We start from the raw sequence: 21,026 nt of genomic DNA, 5'->3' as shown, positions 1-21,026 counted from the left end.
ACCCTCCCCTGCCTTCCCTTTGACATTCAACAATCTGTTCCATGGCTCTATGTCTCTGGATCTATTTTGTTCATCAGTTTATGTTGTTCATTAGATTCCACATATGAGCGAGATCATGTGATATGTGTCTTTCTTTGACTTGCTTATTTCACTGAGCATAATACTTTCCAAATCCTCCCATGCTGTCTCAAAGGGTAAGAGATTCTTCTTTTTCACTGCTGCATAGTATTCCATGGTGTAAATGTACCATGGCTTTTTTATCCACTCATCTATTGATGGAAACTTGAGCTGTTTCCAGATCTTAGCTATTGTAAATTCCGCTAATATGAACATAGAGGTGCATACGTTCTTTCTGATTGGTGGTTCTGTATTCTTAGGATATATTCCTAGATCACTGGGTCAAATGGCAGTTGCTATTTAAATTTTTTAAGTTAAATTCTTTAATTTATTTAAAGTATTACATATGTCTCCTTTTCCCCCCATTGACCTCTCCCCAGCCACTCTCACCCCCCAGCACATGCCCTCACCCTTGCATGCATACACGTCCTTTGGTTGATCTATCAATATTATCCCCTCACTCCCACCCTCCTGTGCCTTGCCTCTGAGGTTTGACAGTCTGTTTGATGCTTATCTGTCTCTGGGTCTATTTTTGTTCACCAGTCTATATTGTTCATTATATTCCACAAATGAATGAGATCATGTGATATTTATCTTTCTCCAATTGTCTTATTTCACTTAGCATAATGCTCTCCAGGTCTATCCATGCTCTTGCAAATGGTAAGAGTTCCTTCTTTTTTTATAGCAGCATAGTACTCCATTGTTTAGATCAGTGTTTCCCAAACTTCTCTCATGATGAGAATCACCTGGTGGAGTTGTTAAACTACAGATTCCTGAATCCCAACTTAGAGGTGCTAAACTAGAATTTTGGGGAGCATATAGGTAAAATTGTACAGAGCACTAAGTTAAGTATACAATTTTACCTATATGCTCCCAAACATTCTAGTTTAGCACCTCTTAGTTGGGATTCAGGAATCTGTAGTTTAACAACTCCACCAGGTGATTCTCATCATGAGAGAAGTTTGGGAAACACTGGTTTAGATGTACCACAGTTTTTTTTTTAATCCGCTCATCTGATGATGGGCACATAGGTTGTTTTTTTGAAGAAACTCCATACTGTTTTCCATACTAGTTGCACCTGTGTGTATTCCCACCAGCACAGTACTAGGGTTCCCTTTTCTCCACATCTTTACTAGCACTTGTCATTTGTTAATTTGTTGATGTTGGCCATTCTGAACAGGTGTGAGGTGATACCTCATTGTTGTTTTGATTAGCATCTCTCTGATGATAAGTGACTGAGCATTTTTTTTTTTCATATGCCCCTTGACCATTTGTATGTCTGCTTTGGAGAAATGCCTATTTAGCTCCTTTGCCCATTTTTTAATTTGTTTGTTTGTCTTCCTATTATTAAGTTGTATGAGTTCTTTATATATTTTGGATATTAACCCCTTATCAGATGTATCATTGCCAAATGTGTTTTCATATACAGTGGGCTACCTTTTCATTTTTAAAAATATATTTAATTAATTTTTTTACAGAGAGGAAGGGATAGGGATAGAGAGAGTTAGATACATGGATGAGAGAGAAATATCCATCAGCTGCCTCCTGCACACTCCCTACTGGGAATGTGCCCACAACTAAGATACATGCCCTTGACCAGAATCGAACCTGGGACCCTTCAGCCTGCAGACCAATGCTCTATCCACTGTGCCAAACTACAATAGTTAGGGCCCGCCTTTTCATTTTAATGATGGTTTCTTTTGCTGTGCAGAAGCTTTTAATTTGATGCAGTCCAATGTGTTATTTTTTTTCCTTAGTTTCCTTTGCCCTAGGACAGTGGTTGGTAAATGGTGGCTCGCAAGCCACATGTGGCTCTTTGGCCCCTTGAGTGTGGCTCTTCCAAAAAATACCACATGTGGGAGCACGCATACAGTGCAATTGAAACTTTGTGGCCCATGAACAGAAGTCGATTTTAGGCTCTCAAAAGAAATTTCAATAGTTGTACTATTGATATTTGGCTCTGTTGACTAATGAGTTTGCCGACCACTGCCCTATGAGATATATTGCCCTGGAATTGAACTAGATTAAAAAATGGTGACAGAGTAAGTGGAAGCTACACTGATACAAACCCAAGACATTTCAATCCACACTGTATCTCCAAACATATTGCTGTGAGAAATGTCTAAGAGTTTTTTTGCCTATGGTTTCTTTTAGGATCTTCATGGTTTCATGACTTATTTTTTTTTATCCATATTGAGTTTATCCATATTGAGTTTATCCATATTGAGTTTATCCATATTGAGTCTTTTATCCATATTGAGTTTACTTTTGTGGGTGGTGCAAATTGTTGGTTTAGTTTCATATTTTTTTGCATGTATCTGTACAATTGTCACAACACTGTTTATTATTAAACTGACTGTCTTGACTCCATTGTATGATCTTGCCTTCTTTGTCAATATTAATTGAGTGTAATGTCTTGGGTAGATTTCTGGGTTCTCTGTTCTGTTCCATTGATCTATATGCCAGTTCTTGTACCAGCAACTGGCTGTTTTGGTTATAGTGACTTTTAGTATAACTTGACATCTGGTATTGTGATTCCTCCAACTTTGTTCTTTTTTCTCAAGATAGCTGTGGCTTTTTGGGGTCTTTTTTTGGTTCCATATAAAGTTTTGGAGTATTTAGGAGAATCCAAGATGGCTGCTCGGGTAGGCAACTAGCCGCAGCCGCACACAACAATTTTAATAAAATACAACTAAAATATAAAATGGACATTACCCAGAACTACAGGAAAGTCGACTGACTGGAAATCCTACAACAAGAAGCAAGGAGAAAACCAGAAGGAAGCACGGAGGAGCTGTAAAAGCCTAAGGTACGGAGACACGCGGCGCACCCGAAGAGGACGGAGCCGGAGAGGAGGGAGGCCGAGTGCCTGGCGGGCGTTCCCTAGCGGAAAGGAGATAAACACTACGACTGTGCTGGGCCCCCAACTGCTCTGAACCCCAGTTCTGGGCCAGACCCCGGTGACTCAGGCTCAGCCATAGGGAGCTGGGCTGTAAAGCGGAACCCCGGGGTAGCGGAGAAAGGAGGTCCCGGAGGCGCGCACACTGCCCCCAGAGAAGGGACGGTCGGCTGTGCCGCGGGATTGCCCTGACGGGAAGGAGACTGGGGCTCCAGACTGCTCTGAACGCCACCTCCAACTCCACTTCCAACTGAACTGAACCCCAATACCGGGCTCATTGTGGGAGAGCATAGACTGTTTGGCAGCAGGCGAAAATCGAGGGCACCTTTCTCTCAGAGGCGCTGCAGCGAGCACTGAAGGACAACCCGCATAGGGCGGGGCTGACGGAAGCCAAAGCTGCAGGCTCCACCCTGAAACCCCGTCCCATCTGTAACTGCAAAATGCGACAACAAAATAGATCACAAACGAAAGAAATGGAGGACAAAAAGCGTCTGGATATAGAGTTCAAATCTATGCTTATAAGGTTTTTCAAGAATTTCCTAGAAAAGATGGATAAGGCCTATGAGGATATGAAAAGAGATCAACTAGAATTAATAAGGAGTCAACAAGAAATGATAAGGGATCAACAAGAAATAAAGAATACATTGTCTGAAATAAAAAATATTCTACAGAGTCCTAAAAACAGAAGGGAAGATCGCAAGAATCAAGTCAAAGATTTGGAACATAAAGAGCCAGAAGACACTCCTCCACAGAAGCTAGAAGGCAAGAGAATCCAGAAAATTGAAGATAATGTAAGAAACCTCTGGGACAACTTCAAGCGAACCAACATCAGAATTATGGGGGTTCCAGAAGATGAGAGAGAGCAAGATATCGAAAACATACTGAAAGAAATAGTGACAGAAAACTTCCCCCACCTGGTGAAAGAATTTGACTTACAAGTCCAGGAAGCGCACAGAACTCCAAACAAAAGGAATCCAAAGAGGACCACACCGAGACACATCATTATTAAAATTCCAAGAGCAAAAGATAAAGAGAGAATATTAAAAGAAGCAAGAGCAAAGAAGGTAGTAACTTATAAAGGAGCACCTATACGATTGTCAGCTGACTTCTCAACAGAAACCATGCAGGCCAGAAGGGAATGGCAAGAAATATTCAAGGTGATGAATAGCAAGAACCTACAGCCAAAAATAAGCTACCCAGCAAAGCTATCATTCAGAATCGAAGGCCAGATAAAGAGCTTCACTAATAAAAAAAAGCTAAAGGAGTTCATCACCACCAAACCAGAATTATATGAATTGCTGAAGGGGGTTCTTTCACAAGAGAAAGTAAACAAAGATAAAAATTATGAACAACAAATACGTAATTATCAACAAGTGAATCTAAAAACCAAGGAAATTAAAAAAAATCTGATTAACAATATTAACTGTTGAATATAATAAAATCAGAGGTATGGAAGGGGAGTGAACTGACGATTCTTGGGGAAAAGGGGAGAGGGGGGCGTGGGAAGAGACTGAACATAAACTGTGCACCTATGGACGAGGACAATGGGGAGAGGGGAAAGGGCAGAGGGTGGGGTGGGAACCTGGTGGAGGAGAGCAATGGTGGGGGGGGGGGAAGGAACATTTGTAATAATATGAAAAAAAAAACTTATTAAAGTTTTGGAGTATTTGTTCAAGAACTGTAAAATATAGTGTTGGTATTTAAATACGAATTGCATTGAATCTATAGATTGATTTGGGTTGAATGGCCATTTTAATATTTATTCTACCAACCCATGAACACAAGCTATTGTTGCCTAAGTTTATATCTACCTCTATTTCTTCTTTCAGTCTCCTATAGTTTTCCAAGTACAAGTCTTTTATCTCCTTGGTTAAGTTTATTCCTAATTATCTTAATTTTTTTTTGCAAAGGTAAATGGAATTTTTTGTTTGTTTGTTTTTTTCTCTTTCTGAAAATTCATTATTGGTGTATGAAAATGCCATCAATTTCTGGGTGCTAATTTTGTATCCTGCTATTTTTCCAAATTCCTTTAAGTTTAGTAAGTTTTTGGTGCAGTCTTTAGGGTTTTCTATATATAATATCATGTCATCTGCAAATAATGTGAGTTTTATGTCCTTCTTTCTAATTTGGATGCCTTTATGTTTTCTTTCTGTCTCATTGCTGTGGCTACAACTTTCAGTACTATATTGAATAAGAGTCATGAAAGCAGACATACCTGTCTTGTTCTTGTTCTTAGGGGATATGGTTTTAGTTTTTGCTCATTATGTATGATGTTGGTGATAAATTTGTATAATATCATCTTTATTATGTTGAGGTATGATCTCTCTGTTTCAACTTTGCTGATAGCTTTATAAAAAACTGGAGGTCCAGTGCATGAAATTTGTATACTGGTAGGGTCCCTAGGCCCAATCAGCAATCAGGGCTGATCTGTGGGGTGACTGGCAGGATGATTGGGCCTCCCCCCCCCCCCCCTGCACCCACCTTGCCCAGCCTGATGCTGCCTGCTCGCTGGCCCCATCCCCTACTGCTGCTGCCAGTCACTTCCCTCTGTGGGGTGACCAGTGAGGTAGTCATGGGGGGCCCCATTCACACCTGCCTTAGCTGGCCTGGGGCCTGTGGGCTGTGGAAAGCTCCTGCGTTGAATGTCTGGTGGTCAGTGCAAAATCATACTGACTGGTTGTTCTGCTGGTTGTTCAGCCATTTGGTCAATTTGCCTATTAGGCTTTTATTATATAGGATGGGTGCTGTATTTTGTTGAATGCTTTATCTGTGTCTATTGATATGATAATGTGATTTGTGTCTTTCAATTTGTTTATATGATGTATCACGTTTATTGCTTTGCTAATATTGTACCAGCCTTGCATCCCCGGAATAAATCCCACTTGGTTACGATGTATGACACATGTGTCAAACACAAGGCCCACGGGCCAAATCCAGCCCGCCAGGCCTTGCAATGTGGCCCGCACCGCGCTGTCATCACTGCACTCCGCTGTCAGTTTATGACATTGTCAGTTTATGACTGTTCAGTAAACCATTCGGCCCACGATTTAGGCTGGATTTTAGATTTTGGCCCCTTCTCTGATTGAGTTCGACACCCCTAATGTATGATCTTTTTAATATATTGTTGGATCTGATTTGCTAATATTTTGTTGAGAATTTTAGCACCTATGTTCATCAGTGATGTTGGCCTGTAATTCTTTTTCTTTATATTGTCTTTATCTGGTTTTTGAATTAGGATAATACTAGCCTCATAAAAAGAGTTTGGAAGCATGTCTTCCTCTTGGATTTTTTTTGGAATAATTTGAGGAGGATATGTGTTAATTCTTCCTTGAATGCTTAGTAAAACTCCCCTGTAAAGCCATCTGGACCAGGGTTTTGCTTTCTGGGAATCTTTTATTTCTGCTTCAATGTCATCAGTTGTTATTGGCCTTTTCAGGTTTTCTGATTCTTCCTGGTTCTGTTTTAAAATATTGTATTTTTCTAGGAATTTGTCCATTTCTTCACATTGTCTAGATGGTTGACAGAGTTGTTCATAGTATTTTTTATAAATCCTTTGTATTTCTGTGGTGTCAGTTGCTCTTTCACTACTTTCTTTTCTGTTTTTTATTTTATTTTTTTATCCTCACTCTTTGTTTCTTGATGGTTCTGGCTAAAGTTTCATCTATCTTGTTTATCTTTTCAAAGAACCAGCTCTTGTTTTTATTAGTGTTTTGGAATAGTTTGAGGAGGATAGTTGTTAGCTTTTTTGTATTATTTTTAGTCTCTATGTCATTTATTTCTGCTCTAACCTTTATTATTTCCTTCTTTGTACTTATCTTGGCTTTTCTTGTCCTCTTTCTAATTCTTTAACTTTTAGGGTTAAATAGCTTATTATTTAATTTTCTTTTTGTGTGTGTGTGTGTGTGTGTGTGTGTGTGTTTTGAAGTGCTATGAACTTTTGTCTCAGGACTGCATTCACTGTGTCCCATAGATTTGAGATTGTGTGCTTAATTTCATTTTGTTCTAGGAATTATTTATTAATTTATTTCTTGATCTCATTGGTGACCCACTTATTACTTAATAACATGTTTTTTTTAGGAGAAACCAAGATGGCAGCATAGGTAAACAAATGGTCTGCCACCTCACACAACAATTTCAAAATTAAAACTAATATACAGGACATCTATCACCCAAAACCACGGGAAGGCTGGCTGAAAGAGAAAGGAGTGCAAGTGCTGAAAAGCTGAGGAGCCTAGGTACAGAGGCATGCAAATCGGGCTGGTGCAGGTGACTGAGCCTGAGGCTTTTTTTCAACTCAAAGGGAAACAAGCTCCCTATCACTTTGAAATTCAGTTTCTGAGGTCACGTGGGGGACCCAGACACCTACGGGGAGAAGCTGGTCTGTTGGCCATTGGGTTCGAAAGTGAGGGTGACTCTCTTGCAGAGGTGTGAGCAGCAATCATTATTTACTGATCTGGATCGCAGGGACATGGGCACTTGGAAACGCAGGGACTTGGAAACACGGAAGGGCAGAGAAGGCTGACTGCAGCCATGATTGTTAGCCACGCCCTAGCCTAGTGATGTCCTGAGACCCCCACCCCATCCTGAGACCTCGCCCTGAGGCCCCGCCCAAACATTCTACAGACCCAACCAGGCACCACACAGCTGCTTTTGCATATAAATGACCTGTATTGTGGCAGCTTAACGAAATAAACTGCAGTTCCAGCAACAAAATGGCTAAGTCCCAAGCAAACAGGAGAAAACTGTAGTTCTTGCGGTAGCTCCTGCTGGGTGGCCTCAGACAGTAGCTGAACTGCTCCCCATTGGAGATCCGGAAACTAGTGTATCTAGTGGTTGGTGTGAGAGGACACCAGATTTCAACTACTCTCATAAGGGATACATTCAAGAGACAGCTCCCCCAACTCCAGCCAAAACCCCGTGAACCCAGGCTCATACGGGTGGAGTCTGGACTATAGAGAAAGGCACCTGGAGACTCAGAGACTGGGAGACTGGGGGAGCTGGGAGCCGCAGCAGGCAGGGTCTACAGTTGCCTGCGAGTGAGTGCATGCAAAGAGGTCTGACCTTGGAGATTGCTGTGGCCTCTCAATACCAGGAGGAGTCAGAAGCTCCAAGCTACAGAGACCCAACCCAATTCCAGGCAAACCCCTGAGGCACCCACACTCTTGCACGGTGAATCTGAGATGGTGAGTTGGAAAGTCAGGAGAGCCATGGAAGGCAGAGGTCTGAGGCTTGCGCACAAGGGCAGGGCTGACAGGAAGCCAAGACTAAGCACAGAGGCTTTTGCAATTTTGCAAGTCTGATCCTATAAGACTGTCTCTAAGGTATCCCGAAGTAAACACAGCTGATACTCACATCCAATGGGCCTGGAGGTCAATTCCTCCCAGTGATACCAACAACAATCAAGACTTAACTACAACAAGACTGTACACACAGTCCACAAAGGGGAGCACCAAGAGTGTCTACCTCAGGTAACTGGGAAGGCTGACCCACTGGGCCATATAAGATACCAAACACACAAAGTGATCCTAACAACTCTGGGAAGCAGCAAAAATGCCAAGACAATGAAATAGATCTCAATCGAAAGAGAGGGTGGAGAACAAAAGACTAGATATAGAGTTCAAAACCACGGTTATAAGGTTTTTCAAGAATTTCCTAGAAGAGACCGATGAAATAAATGAGACCTTAGAGAGGATATGAAAAGGGATCAACTAGAGATAAAGCATACACTGACTGAAATAAAAAATATTATACAGAGTCCTAAAAACAGACCGGAAGATTGCAAGAATCGAGTCAAAGATTTGGAACGCAAGAGCCAGAGATCACTTAAAGGTATTCTTTAAGAAGAGGAAGAAGAAGAAAAAATATATAAAAATTATGATCAGCAAATACATATATATTAACAAGTGAATCTAAAAATTAAGTGAATTAAAAATATGAGGAACAGATTAAACTGGTGAATATAATAGAATCAGGGGCAAAGAAACGGAGTGGATTGATACTTATCAGGGGGAAAAGGGTGTGGGGGGTGCAGGAAGAGACTGGATTAAAATCGTACACCTATGGATAAGGACAATGGAGTGGGGAGGTAAGGGCAGAGGGTGGTAGAGAGGTATGGGGGGAAAAGGAGAGACAATTGTAATAATCTGAGCAATATTTATTTTAAAACAAAAATGAAACATGTTTTTGAGCCTCCATATGTTTGAGTGTTTTTGAGTATTTTATTATAGTTAATTTCTAATTTCCCATTGTGATCTGAGAAGATGCTTGATATTATTTCAATCTTCTTGAATTTATAGAGACTTTTTTGTGTCCTAAAGTCCATTTTTGAGAATGACCCATGTATATTTGAGAACTATATATATTTTGCAGCTTTGTGGTGAAATGTTCTAGAAATGTCAATTAAATTCATCTGATCCAGTGTGTCCTTTAGAGTCTCTGTTTCCTTGTTAATTTTTTTGTCTGGAAGATCTATCCAGTGAAGTCAGTGAAGTGTTAAAATCCCCTACTATGGACTATGTTGCTGTCAATCTCTCCCTTAATGTCTTCTAAAGGTTTTTTTGTTTTGTTTTGTTTTGTTTTTAATATACACTTAGGTACTCCTATATTGGGTGCATATATGTTTACCAGGATTATACATTTTTGTTAGGTCAATCCCTTTAGTATTACATAGTGCCCTTTATTGTGATGGCATTCATTTTGAAGTCTATTTTGTCAGATATGAGTATTGCTCCCTCACCATCTTTTTTTCATTTGCATGGAAAATTTATTTCCATCCCTTCATTCTCATCCTGTGTGAATCTTTTGTTCTGTGGTGAGTCTCTTGTAGGTAGCATATATTTGGTTAATGTTTTGTATCAATTCAGCTATGTATGTCGTTTGATTGGAGCATTTAATCCATTTACATTTAAGGTTATTATTGATAGGCATTTATTTTTATTTTAATTCTGTATGCCTATGTTTCTCTCTCTCTATTTCTTCTCATTACAGCCATTCCTTTAGCATTTCTTTTTTTAAAAAAATATATTTTATTGATTTTACACAGAGAGGAATTGAGAGGGATAGAGAGTTAGAAACATCGAAGAGAGAGAAACATCGACCAGCTGCCTCTTGCACCCCCCCCCCCCCCCACTGAGGATGTGCCCACAACCAAGGTACATGCCCTTGACCGGAATCGAACCCGGGACCTTTCAGTCCGCAGGCCGACGCTCTATCCACTGCGCCAAACCGGTTTCGGCTTAGCATTTCTTGTAGTGCTGGTTTGGTGTACATCTTGGTTTCAGATTTTGCTTTTCATTACCTTGAATACTTCATGCCATTTCTTTCTGGCCTGTAGAGTTTCTGATGAGAAATCAGCTGACAGCTTTATGGAAACTTCTTTGTTTTAGCAAATTGTTTTTCCCTTCTTGCCTTTAAGATTCTCTCTTTATCTTTAAATTTTGGAATTTTAATTATGAAGTGTCTGGGTGGGCCTATTAGAGTTCTTCTTGCTTGAGACTCTATGCCTCCTGAACTTGTGTAACTTTTTGCTTTACCAGCTTAGGTTACTTTCTGCCATTATTCCTTCAAACACATTCTCTATCCATTGTTTACTTTTCTATCCTTGTGGTACTCTCATGATGTGAATATTGTTATACCAGGTGTACTGGTTAGTAATGTGGATTTTGTAATAAAAGAAAACACAATAATTTCAAGAAAAACATCAAAAGTGCTTTATTCAAAGTAATGTCCATCGCTAGCTACATATTTCCCCCATCTTTTAGGTAATTTGTGGCTATCGTCCCAATAGAACTTTTCTTGTTTTGAGGCAAACTATTCAGAGACCCATTTTCCGCTTCTTCATATGTTTTGAAGCGCTGTTCAGAAAGTGTGTGTGCCTTCCATCAGAACAAGTGTTATTCTGAAGGAACAATGTCTGGTGAATATAGCAGGTGGGTTAATACTTACCAGACAAGATCTTTTAACTTGTTTTGAAGTGTGTGATGGTGCATTATCATGAAGCAAAATTACTTTGCCATGTCTTCTGGCCCATTATGGTCATTTTACAATCAAAGCATGGTTCAAATGGATTAATTTTTGTCAATAGCAATCGGTATTAATGCTTTCACCTGGTTTTAGAAGCTCATACTGCACCACATCTTCTTGATCCCACCAAATGCAAAGGATTATCTTCTTTCCAAAGCGATTTGGCCTTGCAGTCAATGTTGATGGTTCACCTGGATCAACTCACGATTTTGTGCAATTGGGATCCTCAAAATAAATCAATTTTTTATCACCAGTCACAATTCAATGCAAAGAAAGACTTTTTTCTTGCTGTTGAAGCAACATTTTACTGATGACTTTTCGGTTTTCCATTTGTCTTTTGTTCAGTGGATATGGCAACCAATTTATTTCCTTTAAAATATTTCCTATTGCTTGTACATGATCAGAAATTGTTTAATCTTTCTGCAAGCTGTTTTTGAGTTTGACATGCATCTTCATCCAATAATGGTTATAATTGTTGGTCTTCAAACATTTTTGGTTGACCTGGATGTTCTTTATCTTTCACATCAAAATCATCACTTTCAAACCATTTAAACCAGCGTTCACAAGTATCTTGAGATGGAGCATGTTCACCATAAGCTTCCCGAAGTATACTGTAACTTTCAGCAGCACTTTTCTTCAAAATAAAGTAAGAAAATAAAACTTCCCACAAATGCTCTTTTTGGCATGAAACTTGACATTTTTAAGAGTAAAAATATCTATGATGTTAACACCTTCAGAAAATTTGACATATGAAGTTTTGAAGCTTGCTATCAATACAACAAAATAGCATACATATCAAATTGCATGTATATCAATATATGTGTAACTCCATCTATTGAAAAAAATAACCGTGTTATTATCCAGTACACCTGGTATTTTATGTTGTCCCACAGCTCCCTTAAGTTGTCCTGTTTTTTTAATTTATTTTTTTCTTTTTGGTTCTCTGAGTGATTTTCTCTACCCTGTCTTTTGGTTCACTTATCTGATCATTGGCTTCCCCTAATCTGCTGTATATTCCTTCCAATGTGTTCTTTATTAGTGCTATGTTATTCTTTATTTCCAACAGATCTGTTTATAGTTACTATATCTTTTTCTTCTGTTGTTGAGCATGCTTTCCATCATTATCCTGAACTTTATATCTGATAAATTTCTTATCTCCATTTCATTTATCTCTTCTTCTGGAAAAATATTCTTTCATTTGGGGCTTGTTTTTTGTCTGCTCATTTTATATACCTGTTTGGGTTTGTGTCTATGTATTAGGTGGATCTGTTATGACTCCAAATCTGTACTGCAGGACAATGTCAAATGCTGTTTCTGACTGGCCCTGAGTACCCTGTTTGGCGCTATCTGCCATCTACAGCTTGTGGCTCCCTCTGCTTGGGCTTGGTGTCTTTGGAAAGGACCAAGTTGTACACAAGGTCTGTTTTTCCTAGCCCCAACCCCAGCCCCAGAATTAAATCAGGCAAGGACTCAAAACCTTCAGAAACCTGCCTTCTTATTGTTAATTCAGCCTTGATTAGCCTTAGGCTGTTGACCTAGGGTTGGATGAGAGGTTTCTGAACAGGTTGGGAAAGTTGTTTCTGTTTATAGGCTGATTGTTATTCTTTGTCTCTTAATGTGCCACAGAAACTCCACAGGGTGGAGCAAGGGGTTTTCTAATAGGGTGGTGCAATTGCTTCCCCCCACTTCCAGGCAAAGCTGCCTGGATGGTAAAAGTTTGCAGGACAAAGATGTGCTTTGTCTTATGAGGGAATGATTCAGCACAGGAATCTTGGTTGTCTGCCTTTTGAGCTCTAATCCTAGAGCTCCTACCCTGGTTTCTGCTCATATAGCTTTAGTCTACTCTCTCCTTCCTCTGCCAGAGCCCAAGGTGAATGGCAGGCTGCACATAAAATTTTATGTGTTGGCTCTTTAACTGGATTCCTGCAGTTTCAGCTGTCTCTCCATGGCAGACAGCAACTCTGTTGCTTTTCACTGCCATATGCTGTGTGGGCACCTTTCTCAGTTCTGGTGCTCTGGGCTGGGGGTCCAAGCCGGATGTTTAGACCCCAGAATTCTCAGTGGGAACACCCCTGCCCACCCATAGCTGCAATACCCTCTGTAACTTCAGTTGCTTTCTGTGGGAACATAGTCAGCCCATTGTGCCTCTACACTTCCTACTAGTCTCTATGCTGTCTCCACTTTTATCCTTAGTTATCAGGGTTCTCTCCAGCTAGTCTTTAGTTGATTATTCAGGATGGTTTTTAAATATTTTAGATATAATTCAAATTTTGTCATGGGTTTGTACCAGTGTAGCTTCCACTTACTCTGCCACCATTTTTTTAATCTAGTTCAATTACATTTTTTAAAACTCTTGTTAAGCCGGGCTGGTGTAACTCAGTGGTTGAGTGTTGACCTATGAACTAGGAGGTCATGGCTCATTTCCTAGTTAGGGTGTGCAGGAGGCAACAGATTACTGGTTCTCTCTTACCATTGATGTTTCTGTATGTCTCTCCTACTCACCTCTTCTCTCTAAAATCAATACAAATATTAAAAAAAAAAAAAAAAAAAGCTTTTGTCAAGATTGCCTTGCTCATTTAATACTCTAAGGAGAGGAATACTGATGGCTTCATTAGCCATTGTGCCAGCTTCTTCCGTCTTTAGAATTCCTCATGTGGTCTTATGAGATGTTTACATACTGACCTAGGGAATCAGTAAACATAAATCCCTCAGGAAAATATAGATTTCAGCAGTATTTAACATGTTTATAGCTGCAATAGGGGAAGACTCTTTTTGAGAAAAAAAGTACTTTTGAAATAACTGAATAGTATCATAATTGACTTTTTATAATGTATTATACTTACTCCTGTACACTTTCTTCACACAACAGTAAATAGATTGTAAAATCACGATGAGGAAAAAGTTATAATGTAATAGACTAAAATTTCAGTGTAAGATTTCCAGGGGATAACTTGCGCTGCTTCTGACACTTTCAGCATTTAAATAGATGTGTGGAACCATATGTTAGGAACTCAGTAGTCACAATTCTGAGACACTCCTTGATCAATGATAATATTTCAGGTGGGTTGCTGTTGCTGTTGAGCACTGATGATTGATTTGCACTGGTCTTTCTTTGTGACTATTTGAATTGTTATTATGGCAGAATTTCCCTTTCAGTGGGAAACCTGAATCAGCTATTAAAAATGCTACAAAACACTTCTTTTGCTCTATATTCCCTTAGCACTTAACATAACAGATTGTTCTTCACTGTCTTGCATTTGACTAAGCACTCTAGTATGCATGCATCTTCGCACTTAGTTATAGCTCTTTGAAGTCAAGGAGTCATGTTTTATAATCCTAGACTTGGTTTATGACTTTCATAGAATCTAACTTCTAGGGAAAAAATAGTTTAATAGTGGTTAAGCGCTAGGGTTTTCTAGACACACAGACCTAAATTCAACTTCTTTTCCCCCTTAATTTACTATTGTTGTGATCATTGGTAAGTTATAAGTGTCAGTTTTTGAAAAGTGAAATGAGGATTATAACACCTCATGAGGTCATTGTTGGGGTAAAATACTATATAACAATTTAGCACAGTGTTTGGCACATACAAAATACTCAGTAAATTATAAGTATTTTACTATTACTACTACTACTACTACTACTACTACTACTACTAGAGGACCAGTGCATGAAATTTATGCATGGGTAGGGTCTCTAGGCCTGGCCGGTGATCAGGGCTGATCAGGGCCTTCCAGCTGTAGGCTGGGGCCTTCCTTCATTCCCTGCCACCCCCTGGTGGTCAGCACATGTCATAGTGATTGGTCAAACTCCCAAGGGGACAGCTTGCATATTAGCCTTTTAATATATAGGATTATTACTATTATTATAGAATATAATAGTTATTCTTCAAAATTTGTTGAATTAACTCTCTTTTGTAACAAGTTTGGAAAATATAGATTTGAAAACTTGATATGTCCAGTTTTTGTAATCCTCACTGATTTTAACTGACAAAAATAGGAGTACCCTATATAATAAAAATAAAATAAAAATATGCAAATTGACCAAACAGTGGAACAACTGACAAAATGACTGGTTGCTATGACACACACTGACCACCAGGAGGCAAATGCTAAATGCAGGAGCTGCCCCCAATGCAGCAGCTGCCCCCAGCCCACCACCCGGCAGTAACAGCAGGGGTAGAGCCAGTGAGCGGGTGGCACCAGGCCACCAGTCAAGATAGGTGTGAGTGGAGGCCCCAGTTGCCCCACTGGTCACCCCACAAATTGGCCCTGATTGCCAGCCAGGCCTATGAACCTTCCCGTGCATGAATTGCATGCACTAGGCTTTAGTATGAAATAATTCTGTGGTTAACATATTTGAGTCCAATGATTATTTCACTGGTCAAAGTCAAATATTAAGTATTTAGTTTCAAAAAGGAAGGGGTCAATTAAATAGGGAAGTAGAAATATTTTTTTTCTGTTGGATATCAGTTATAAAATATAGTTATTGTTTTGATGAAAATGGTAAGTATTGGTTTTTTAAAACAGGGTTTTTTAAAGGCTTTCTCAATTAATCTTTAATTTAATTTTATTATCATTTATAAAATATTAAAATCCTTAAACTGAGCTTTGTTTGTTGTTGTTTTTAGCAAATTACAGTTCTTACAAACCATTGGTTTTTGGACAGATATAGTGAAATTATGATCATGGATTAGATGGGCTAAGGGTAAGGAGAGCATGGAAAATTGTTAGTATCTTACCAGCAAGGTTAATTTGATAACTGAGTGAATACAACAGGGAGAATTAAATCAGATGAATCTATGTTTTTATTAAAATCACTGGGGGTGATATAAGTTCTAAACAGAGAGACAAGATAGAAGAGCTACACCTGTCTGTAGTTCAGGAAGATTTTGAATAATAAGCCTTCTTTCAACATCTAGAGCCTACATGATCTTCTGAGCTAAAATCAGACAGTTCAAGTTTCTGTAAAACAAAGAACTTCATGGAGTTTATAATGGCCTTTTCAGAGTCTTGGTTTGGGTTATTCAAAAATCATGCCCAAACACAAGCATTTGGATGTAAGTATTTTATTTAAGAGGTGATCCCAGGAAGTACTGCAAGGGAATGACAAAGTCAGACTGGGTTCTTTATCCTGTTCCAGTGGTACAGGGGAAGTTCAGAGTGTCAACTGGCAAAGGAAAGCCTGTCTTCTTTATCAAAAGATGACCTCCTCTTACTTCAAAACTCTCTTTGTCTATTGATACAATGGGGGTGGGATGATAAGAAACTAGCTGCATTGGGTAGCTGAACTGGTGGCCTTAGCACCAAACTCTGGGAAGTTTTCTGAATTTAGGATATCAAGTGGATCTTTGCAATCAATTATGTGGAAAGAGGATTCCACTCAACACTTGATATCATCTTGTTACTTTTACATTCTGGGTAAGATTCTGCACCTTGAGGAACAAACCAATTATTCAAGAAACAAATATTTACATGGAATTCTGTATCTTTAAATGTCCAGAGGCTGCTCTTGCCTTTCCACTCAAATTTGCTTCTATCCATTATTTCCAGGATCACTGTGGTTTCACCTTCATGTTCCCTTTTGCCATTTTTATGTTTATTATGAATACAATGTACCTCTATAGTGCTTATATTCTGATTCTGAAAGGATGCTAGATGAGTCCCCATATAGGTAACTAATTGACTAGAAAGTCTCAACTCAGTGGAAATTTTTTTTTAAATACATTTGTTTTGATTTCAGAGAGGAAGGGAGAAGGAGAGATAAAGACATCAATAATGAGAGAGAATCATTGATTGGCTGCTTCCTGCATGCCCCATACTGGGGACCAAGCCCACAACCCAGGCATGTGCCCTGCCTGGAATAGAACCGTGACCTCCTGGTTCATAGGTTGACGCTCAATCACTGAGCCACACCAGCTGGGCTGTTTTTGTTTGTTTTAAAAATGGTTTTGTTTCCCCCCACAAATGGCTACTGATGGTCCTTTAGTCAACCCCTTTATCTGTTAAAGGTGGCAGGGGGTTGGGGAGAAGGTGTTTAACAACATCTCAGTCCAATTCAGTATTCTCAGATATTTTTGGTTTTAGAACAGTTTCATTCCCACTGTTTAAGATTCAGTACACTTTATTTAAAAATGTCTGTTAAAGTTTAGGGAAATGCTTCCTTTCACACAAATAAACAAAACATTTAAGTTCTGATCAGCCTTATGAATAAAACAAGCAAGTAGGTGAGCTAGAGAATGGCAGAATGAGATTTTTAGATTGGGTAGTCAGGAAAGGTTTTTTTGTGGGACTGAAATCAGTAGGATGAAAGAACTAAATGCATGAAGAGTGGGAAGAAATATCCCAGAAGAAGGACAAAATACAAAGGCCATGAGGGAGAAATTATCTTGGCATCCTCCAGAGATAAATGTCCATAGTGGCTGAAGCATAGCCAACAAGGAGGAAAGTTTTGGAAATAAGATTAAAAACAAACAAACACATAACTGGAGCCTCACCAGCAAGCATTTGAAAGTCTAATGGAAGGAGTTCAGATTTTACTGTAAATTTAGTGGGAAGTCACTGGAAAGTTTTAAGCAGGATGATTTGTCATAATTCAACTGTTAACAATATTTTCTTCCATTGCATAAAAATAAACCAGAAGTCACCAGAATATCATTGTTTCTGTAATGCATCTTTGAGATATGTGAAATTATAGCTGTTTTTTGTTAAAACCAAGATCTGTGACTCAAAAACTTAACTAATTAATTAATTAATTAATTAATTTTACTTTTCAGCTGCCAAGGAAAGTGAACCATGAAGCCACCATTTCTTTTGGCCCTTGTGATCTGTTCTGTATTCAGCAAAAATTTGAAGATGGTATCAAAGAGAAACTCTGGTAAGTTGCTGGCAACTGTTCAGAATATTTTTTTTGTTGTTGTTTAAAAAATATGTTTTTTGAACATCCAGAGAGTATCTTTGCCTTTAACTATGAATATCTTTAAACAGAATCACTTGTATTCCAGCCATGTTGCAAAGTAGCCAAAATGAAAATGAGATTTTAGCCTACCACTGAGAAAATTTTGGGAAACCAGTGGAATTTTGTTCAACTTCAATTACAGTATACCTTCAGTGGACAAAGAAATGTTAAGGGCCTACTTAGTGTTGATTAAATTTGCTATTGAATATACACCTGGGAGCAAATATTTGCAAATGAAGACAGGAAACCTTTAAAAATATATATCCTTTACTCCTAATTGAGTGTGCAGCATTACAGTTTAAATGAAACCTTTTGACAAATATCAGTGAGCTTTAGTTCCTCACATTTTACATTTGTACAAAATTCTTAATAGGCAGAGATTTAAAGACTCCAAGTTCAGAAATATTAGCTAATAGCCTAAAGAGGTATTTCTTAAGAAAAAATATCTGTTCCTAGAACATGATGGTGTGGCAGGCAGTGATGATTAAACTAAGAGATTAGCTGTAGCCAGGAGATATTCCAATCAAAGCTTAATCATTGTTTAATAATACTTAGATATATATGTCTTTCAGTTTTGAGTATACATTTTAGCTATAATTAAAAACCATGCATGAGATTTTAAGAATCGATTTCCTGTCTGTAATCATTCTAGTAAGACATTGAGGAATGTAATATTAATATGGAAACAAAACAAAACAAAAACTGTGATGGGGCTTTCTGTTGAATTCTAATTCAGTTATTTCCTAGAATTAAATGTATGTTCTTTACTTTCTCATTTAGTATAAAACCCAGACAATAAAGTACATGACTATTTTTCAAAGCAGTAAATGCTGGCTGGAGCCTGGACTTTGGTTAATGTCTATTTTCTGTGGTGAGAGTACTTGCTAATTAAAGTAGCTAAAGGATAGTGCTATTCTTCAGTTGATAGAATATTAGTCTTTCACAAAAGTGGGTTATATGTTATAAAATAGAGCAAAGCCAAAGTTCAAAGGATTCTGGAGTGGTAAAGGTATGACAATATATTGGCTTTTTCTCCACTTAAACACTTAGGTATGTATTTAATATATTAGTGTATTTTGTGACTTTCTTTAAGTTATAATTGTGTGTAACATTTACCTATATTATCTTCAATTTGCCATATTTTACATGGCTGCCTTTCCTTGCCTTACTTTTGAAGTCACATTTTCATTTTCTCTCTTGGTTCACATTTATTATTTCTAAAATGAAATACTTGGAGATATTATTACTTACTAGCAAATGTAATCTGTTGGGCCAGACACGATTTTTCTCACTTTGTTGCATTATAATGTCTGTATCAGAGTCGAAATAAAAATAAAACATTTGAGACTTTTAAAAGTTATCTACGTTATGGTAGTTTAATTCTGATAAAATCCAAACAGAAAAAATGAACACAGTTGCTATCAACATATTCTTGTTTTCTTGGTTCATTTATTATTTATGGAGAAAGGGGCTGTTAAAAATGTATATTCAGAGAAAGTTAAAAGATTAACTTTTTGAATGCTTTGTCCCTTTATTCTTTAGTTATGAAATGTGAGACTGTGGCTTTCTAGAGGTTCTTAGCTTTGTCTACTTAGTGTGGCCAAGTAGTATCATATTTGCAGTGAGCTTTAGTGAAGAAACATTACCTGAACAGATATACCCAAGAGTGAATGTGTTTGAATTATTTTAGTTTCTATTCCCCCACATACCTACTAGGACAATAAGAATTATAATATTGGAACAAAACTTTTCCTATAGTTCTTGGAAGTGGAGATGATTTGAATGCAATTGGTCTTTTTTCTTATGCCTTTCTGCTTTTATTTATAGTGTACTTGGATTAGGCAGGGAAGACTAATAGCATGATGTTGTTCGGTGCATATCTCTCTGTATGATATTTGTTTTTAAATTTCAAAATACGGTAACAAAAAAAAAATAAGCATGGGTGAATAAAAGACATCCTAAGTTGCCTATAGCTGATGAAAAGGGGGGTATTTGGAGCAGTTCTTTTTACTCTTTCCTTCTCTATAGCCACTCTCATCATAACCCCTTCCCAGATCCTACATTTCTGCTATATTATTTTATGCAGAAAATAGATTATTTGCCCTCTTATTATGATATTCCTTGTGGAGAATATTAAAAATCACTTTGCAGATATGTTGTAAAAATTTTTTTATGTAGTCTGTGAGGTTCTTTGGCCTTTTCAATTAAAGAGATAAAAATTCAAGCTTGCATAGTTGTTCTTGGAATCACCAATGGGTCTCAGAACTTTTACTTTTTTCCCTTCCTTCACTTCCTCCAAGTTAAAAAATGAAGAATGTGCCCTTTACTCATTTACATTTATAACTGCCAGATGTGAAGCCAATTATGATTTCTGTGCATCTCATTACAGACAGGGTTCCTTTTTTTGCTAAGATACCTAAAATTACTGATGCACAGGGCATCCCTTATGCACAAGACAAAGAACCAAGGAATGGAAATTTCTTTTTCTATACTTGTCAATCAAAGAAAAAAATAAACACTTAGGTTTTTTAAAAAATATATGGTCTGGACACATGTTGAAACAGATCTCTTGGTTTCCAGTAGTACACATTTTTAAGAAGCTGCAACACAGGCTCTATATCTAGGTAATACTCATTCATACTGGGCAAGCCCAACCATCAACCCTGGCTAGAAAAACAGCAAAGCTGGCTCTGAGATTCCATCTAGGTCCTGGTTCCATTAGAATATACCAAAATTCACACCATCTAATTTTAATGACTGTAGCTGATTGGCAAGTGTGGGCTTGTTATCATCTTCACAGAGTACTCATGAGGTCCTATAGTATCAGCATTCTTAAAATTTAGGACTAATAGATAAGTTCAGTCTACTCTATGAACAATCGGTTTATATTACTTAAAAGTGTCATTCTTTATGGTTGGTAATTTGTTAATATCTTGCTTGACAAAGGCTAATAGCAGAAATGCCCAATAGAGAACAGGTGTCAAAAACTAATTTTTAATAGGATGAGTAGGATAAATAGCTTTCCTTCAAG

At 38.1% G+C, this 21,026-nt stretch overlaps 1 protein-coding gene across 1 annotated transcript in view; it reads left to right on the top strand.

Annotated features, from left to right (window-relative positions):
- Positions 1 to 21,026, top strand: part of IL1RAPL2 (interleukin 1 receptor accessory protein like 2) — a gene marked incomplete at its 3' end in the record, with an annotated part of 1,526,880 nt that overhangs the window by 75,160 nt on the left and 1,430,694 nt on the right. The window contains exons 3-4 of the mRNA XM_084870467.1: positions 7,094 to 7,251; positions 17,814 to 17,914. Coding sequence (XP_084726593.1) covers positions 17,833 to 17,914 — 82 coding nt within the window. The 5' untranslated portion in view covers positions 7,094 to 7,251; positions 17,814 to 17,832. The remainder of the gene's footprint in view (positions 1 to 7,093; positions 7,252 to 17,813; positions 17,915 to 21,026) is intronic.

This window comes from Pipistrellus hanaki (assembly GCF_964339955.1).
Source record: "Pipistrellus hanaki genome assembly, chromosome: X".
NCBI lineage: Eukaryota > Metazoa > Chordata > Mammalia > Chiroptera > Vespertilionidae > Pipistrellus > Pipistrellus hanaki.
This window is presented reverse-complemented; position numbering and strand designations above follow the sequence as displayed.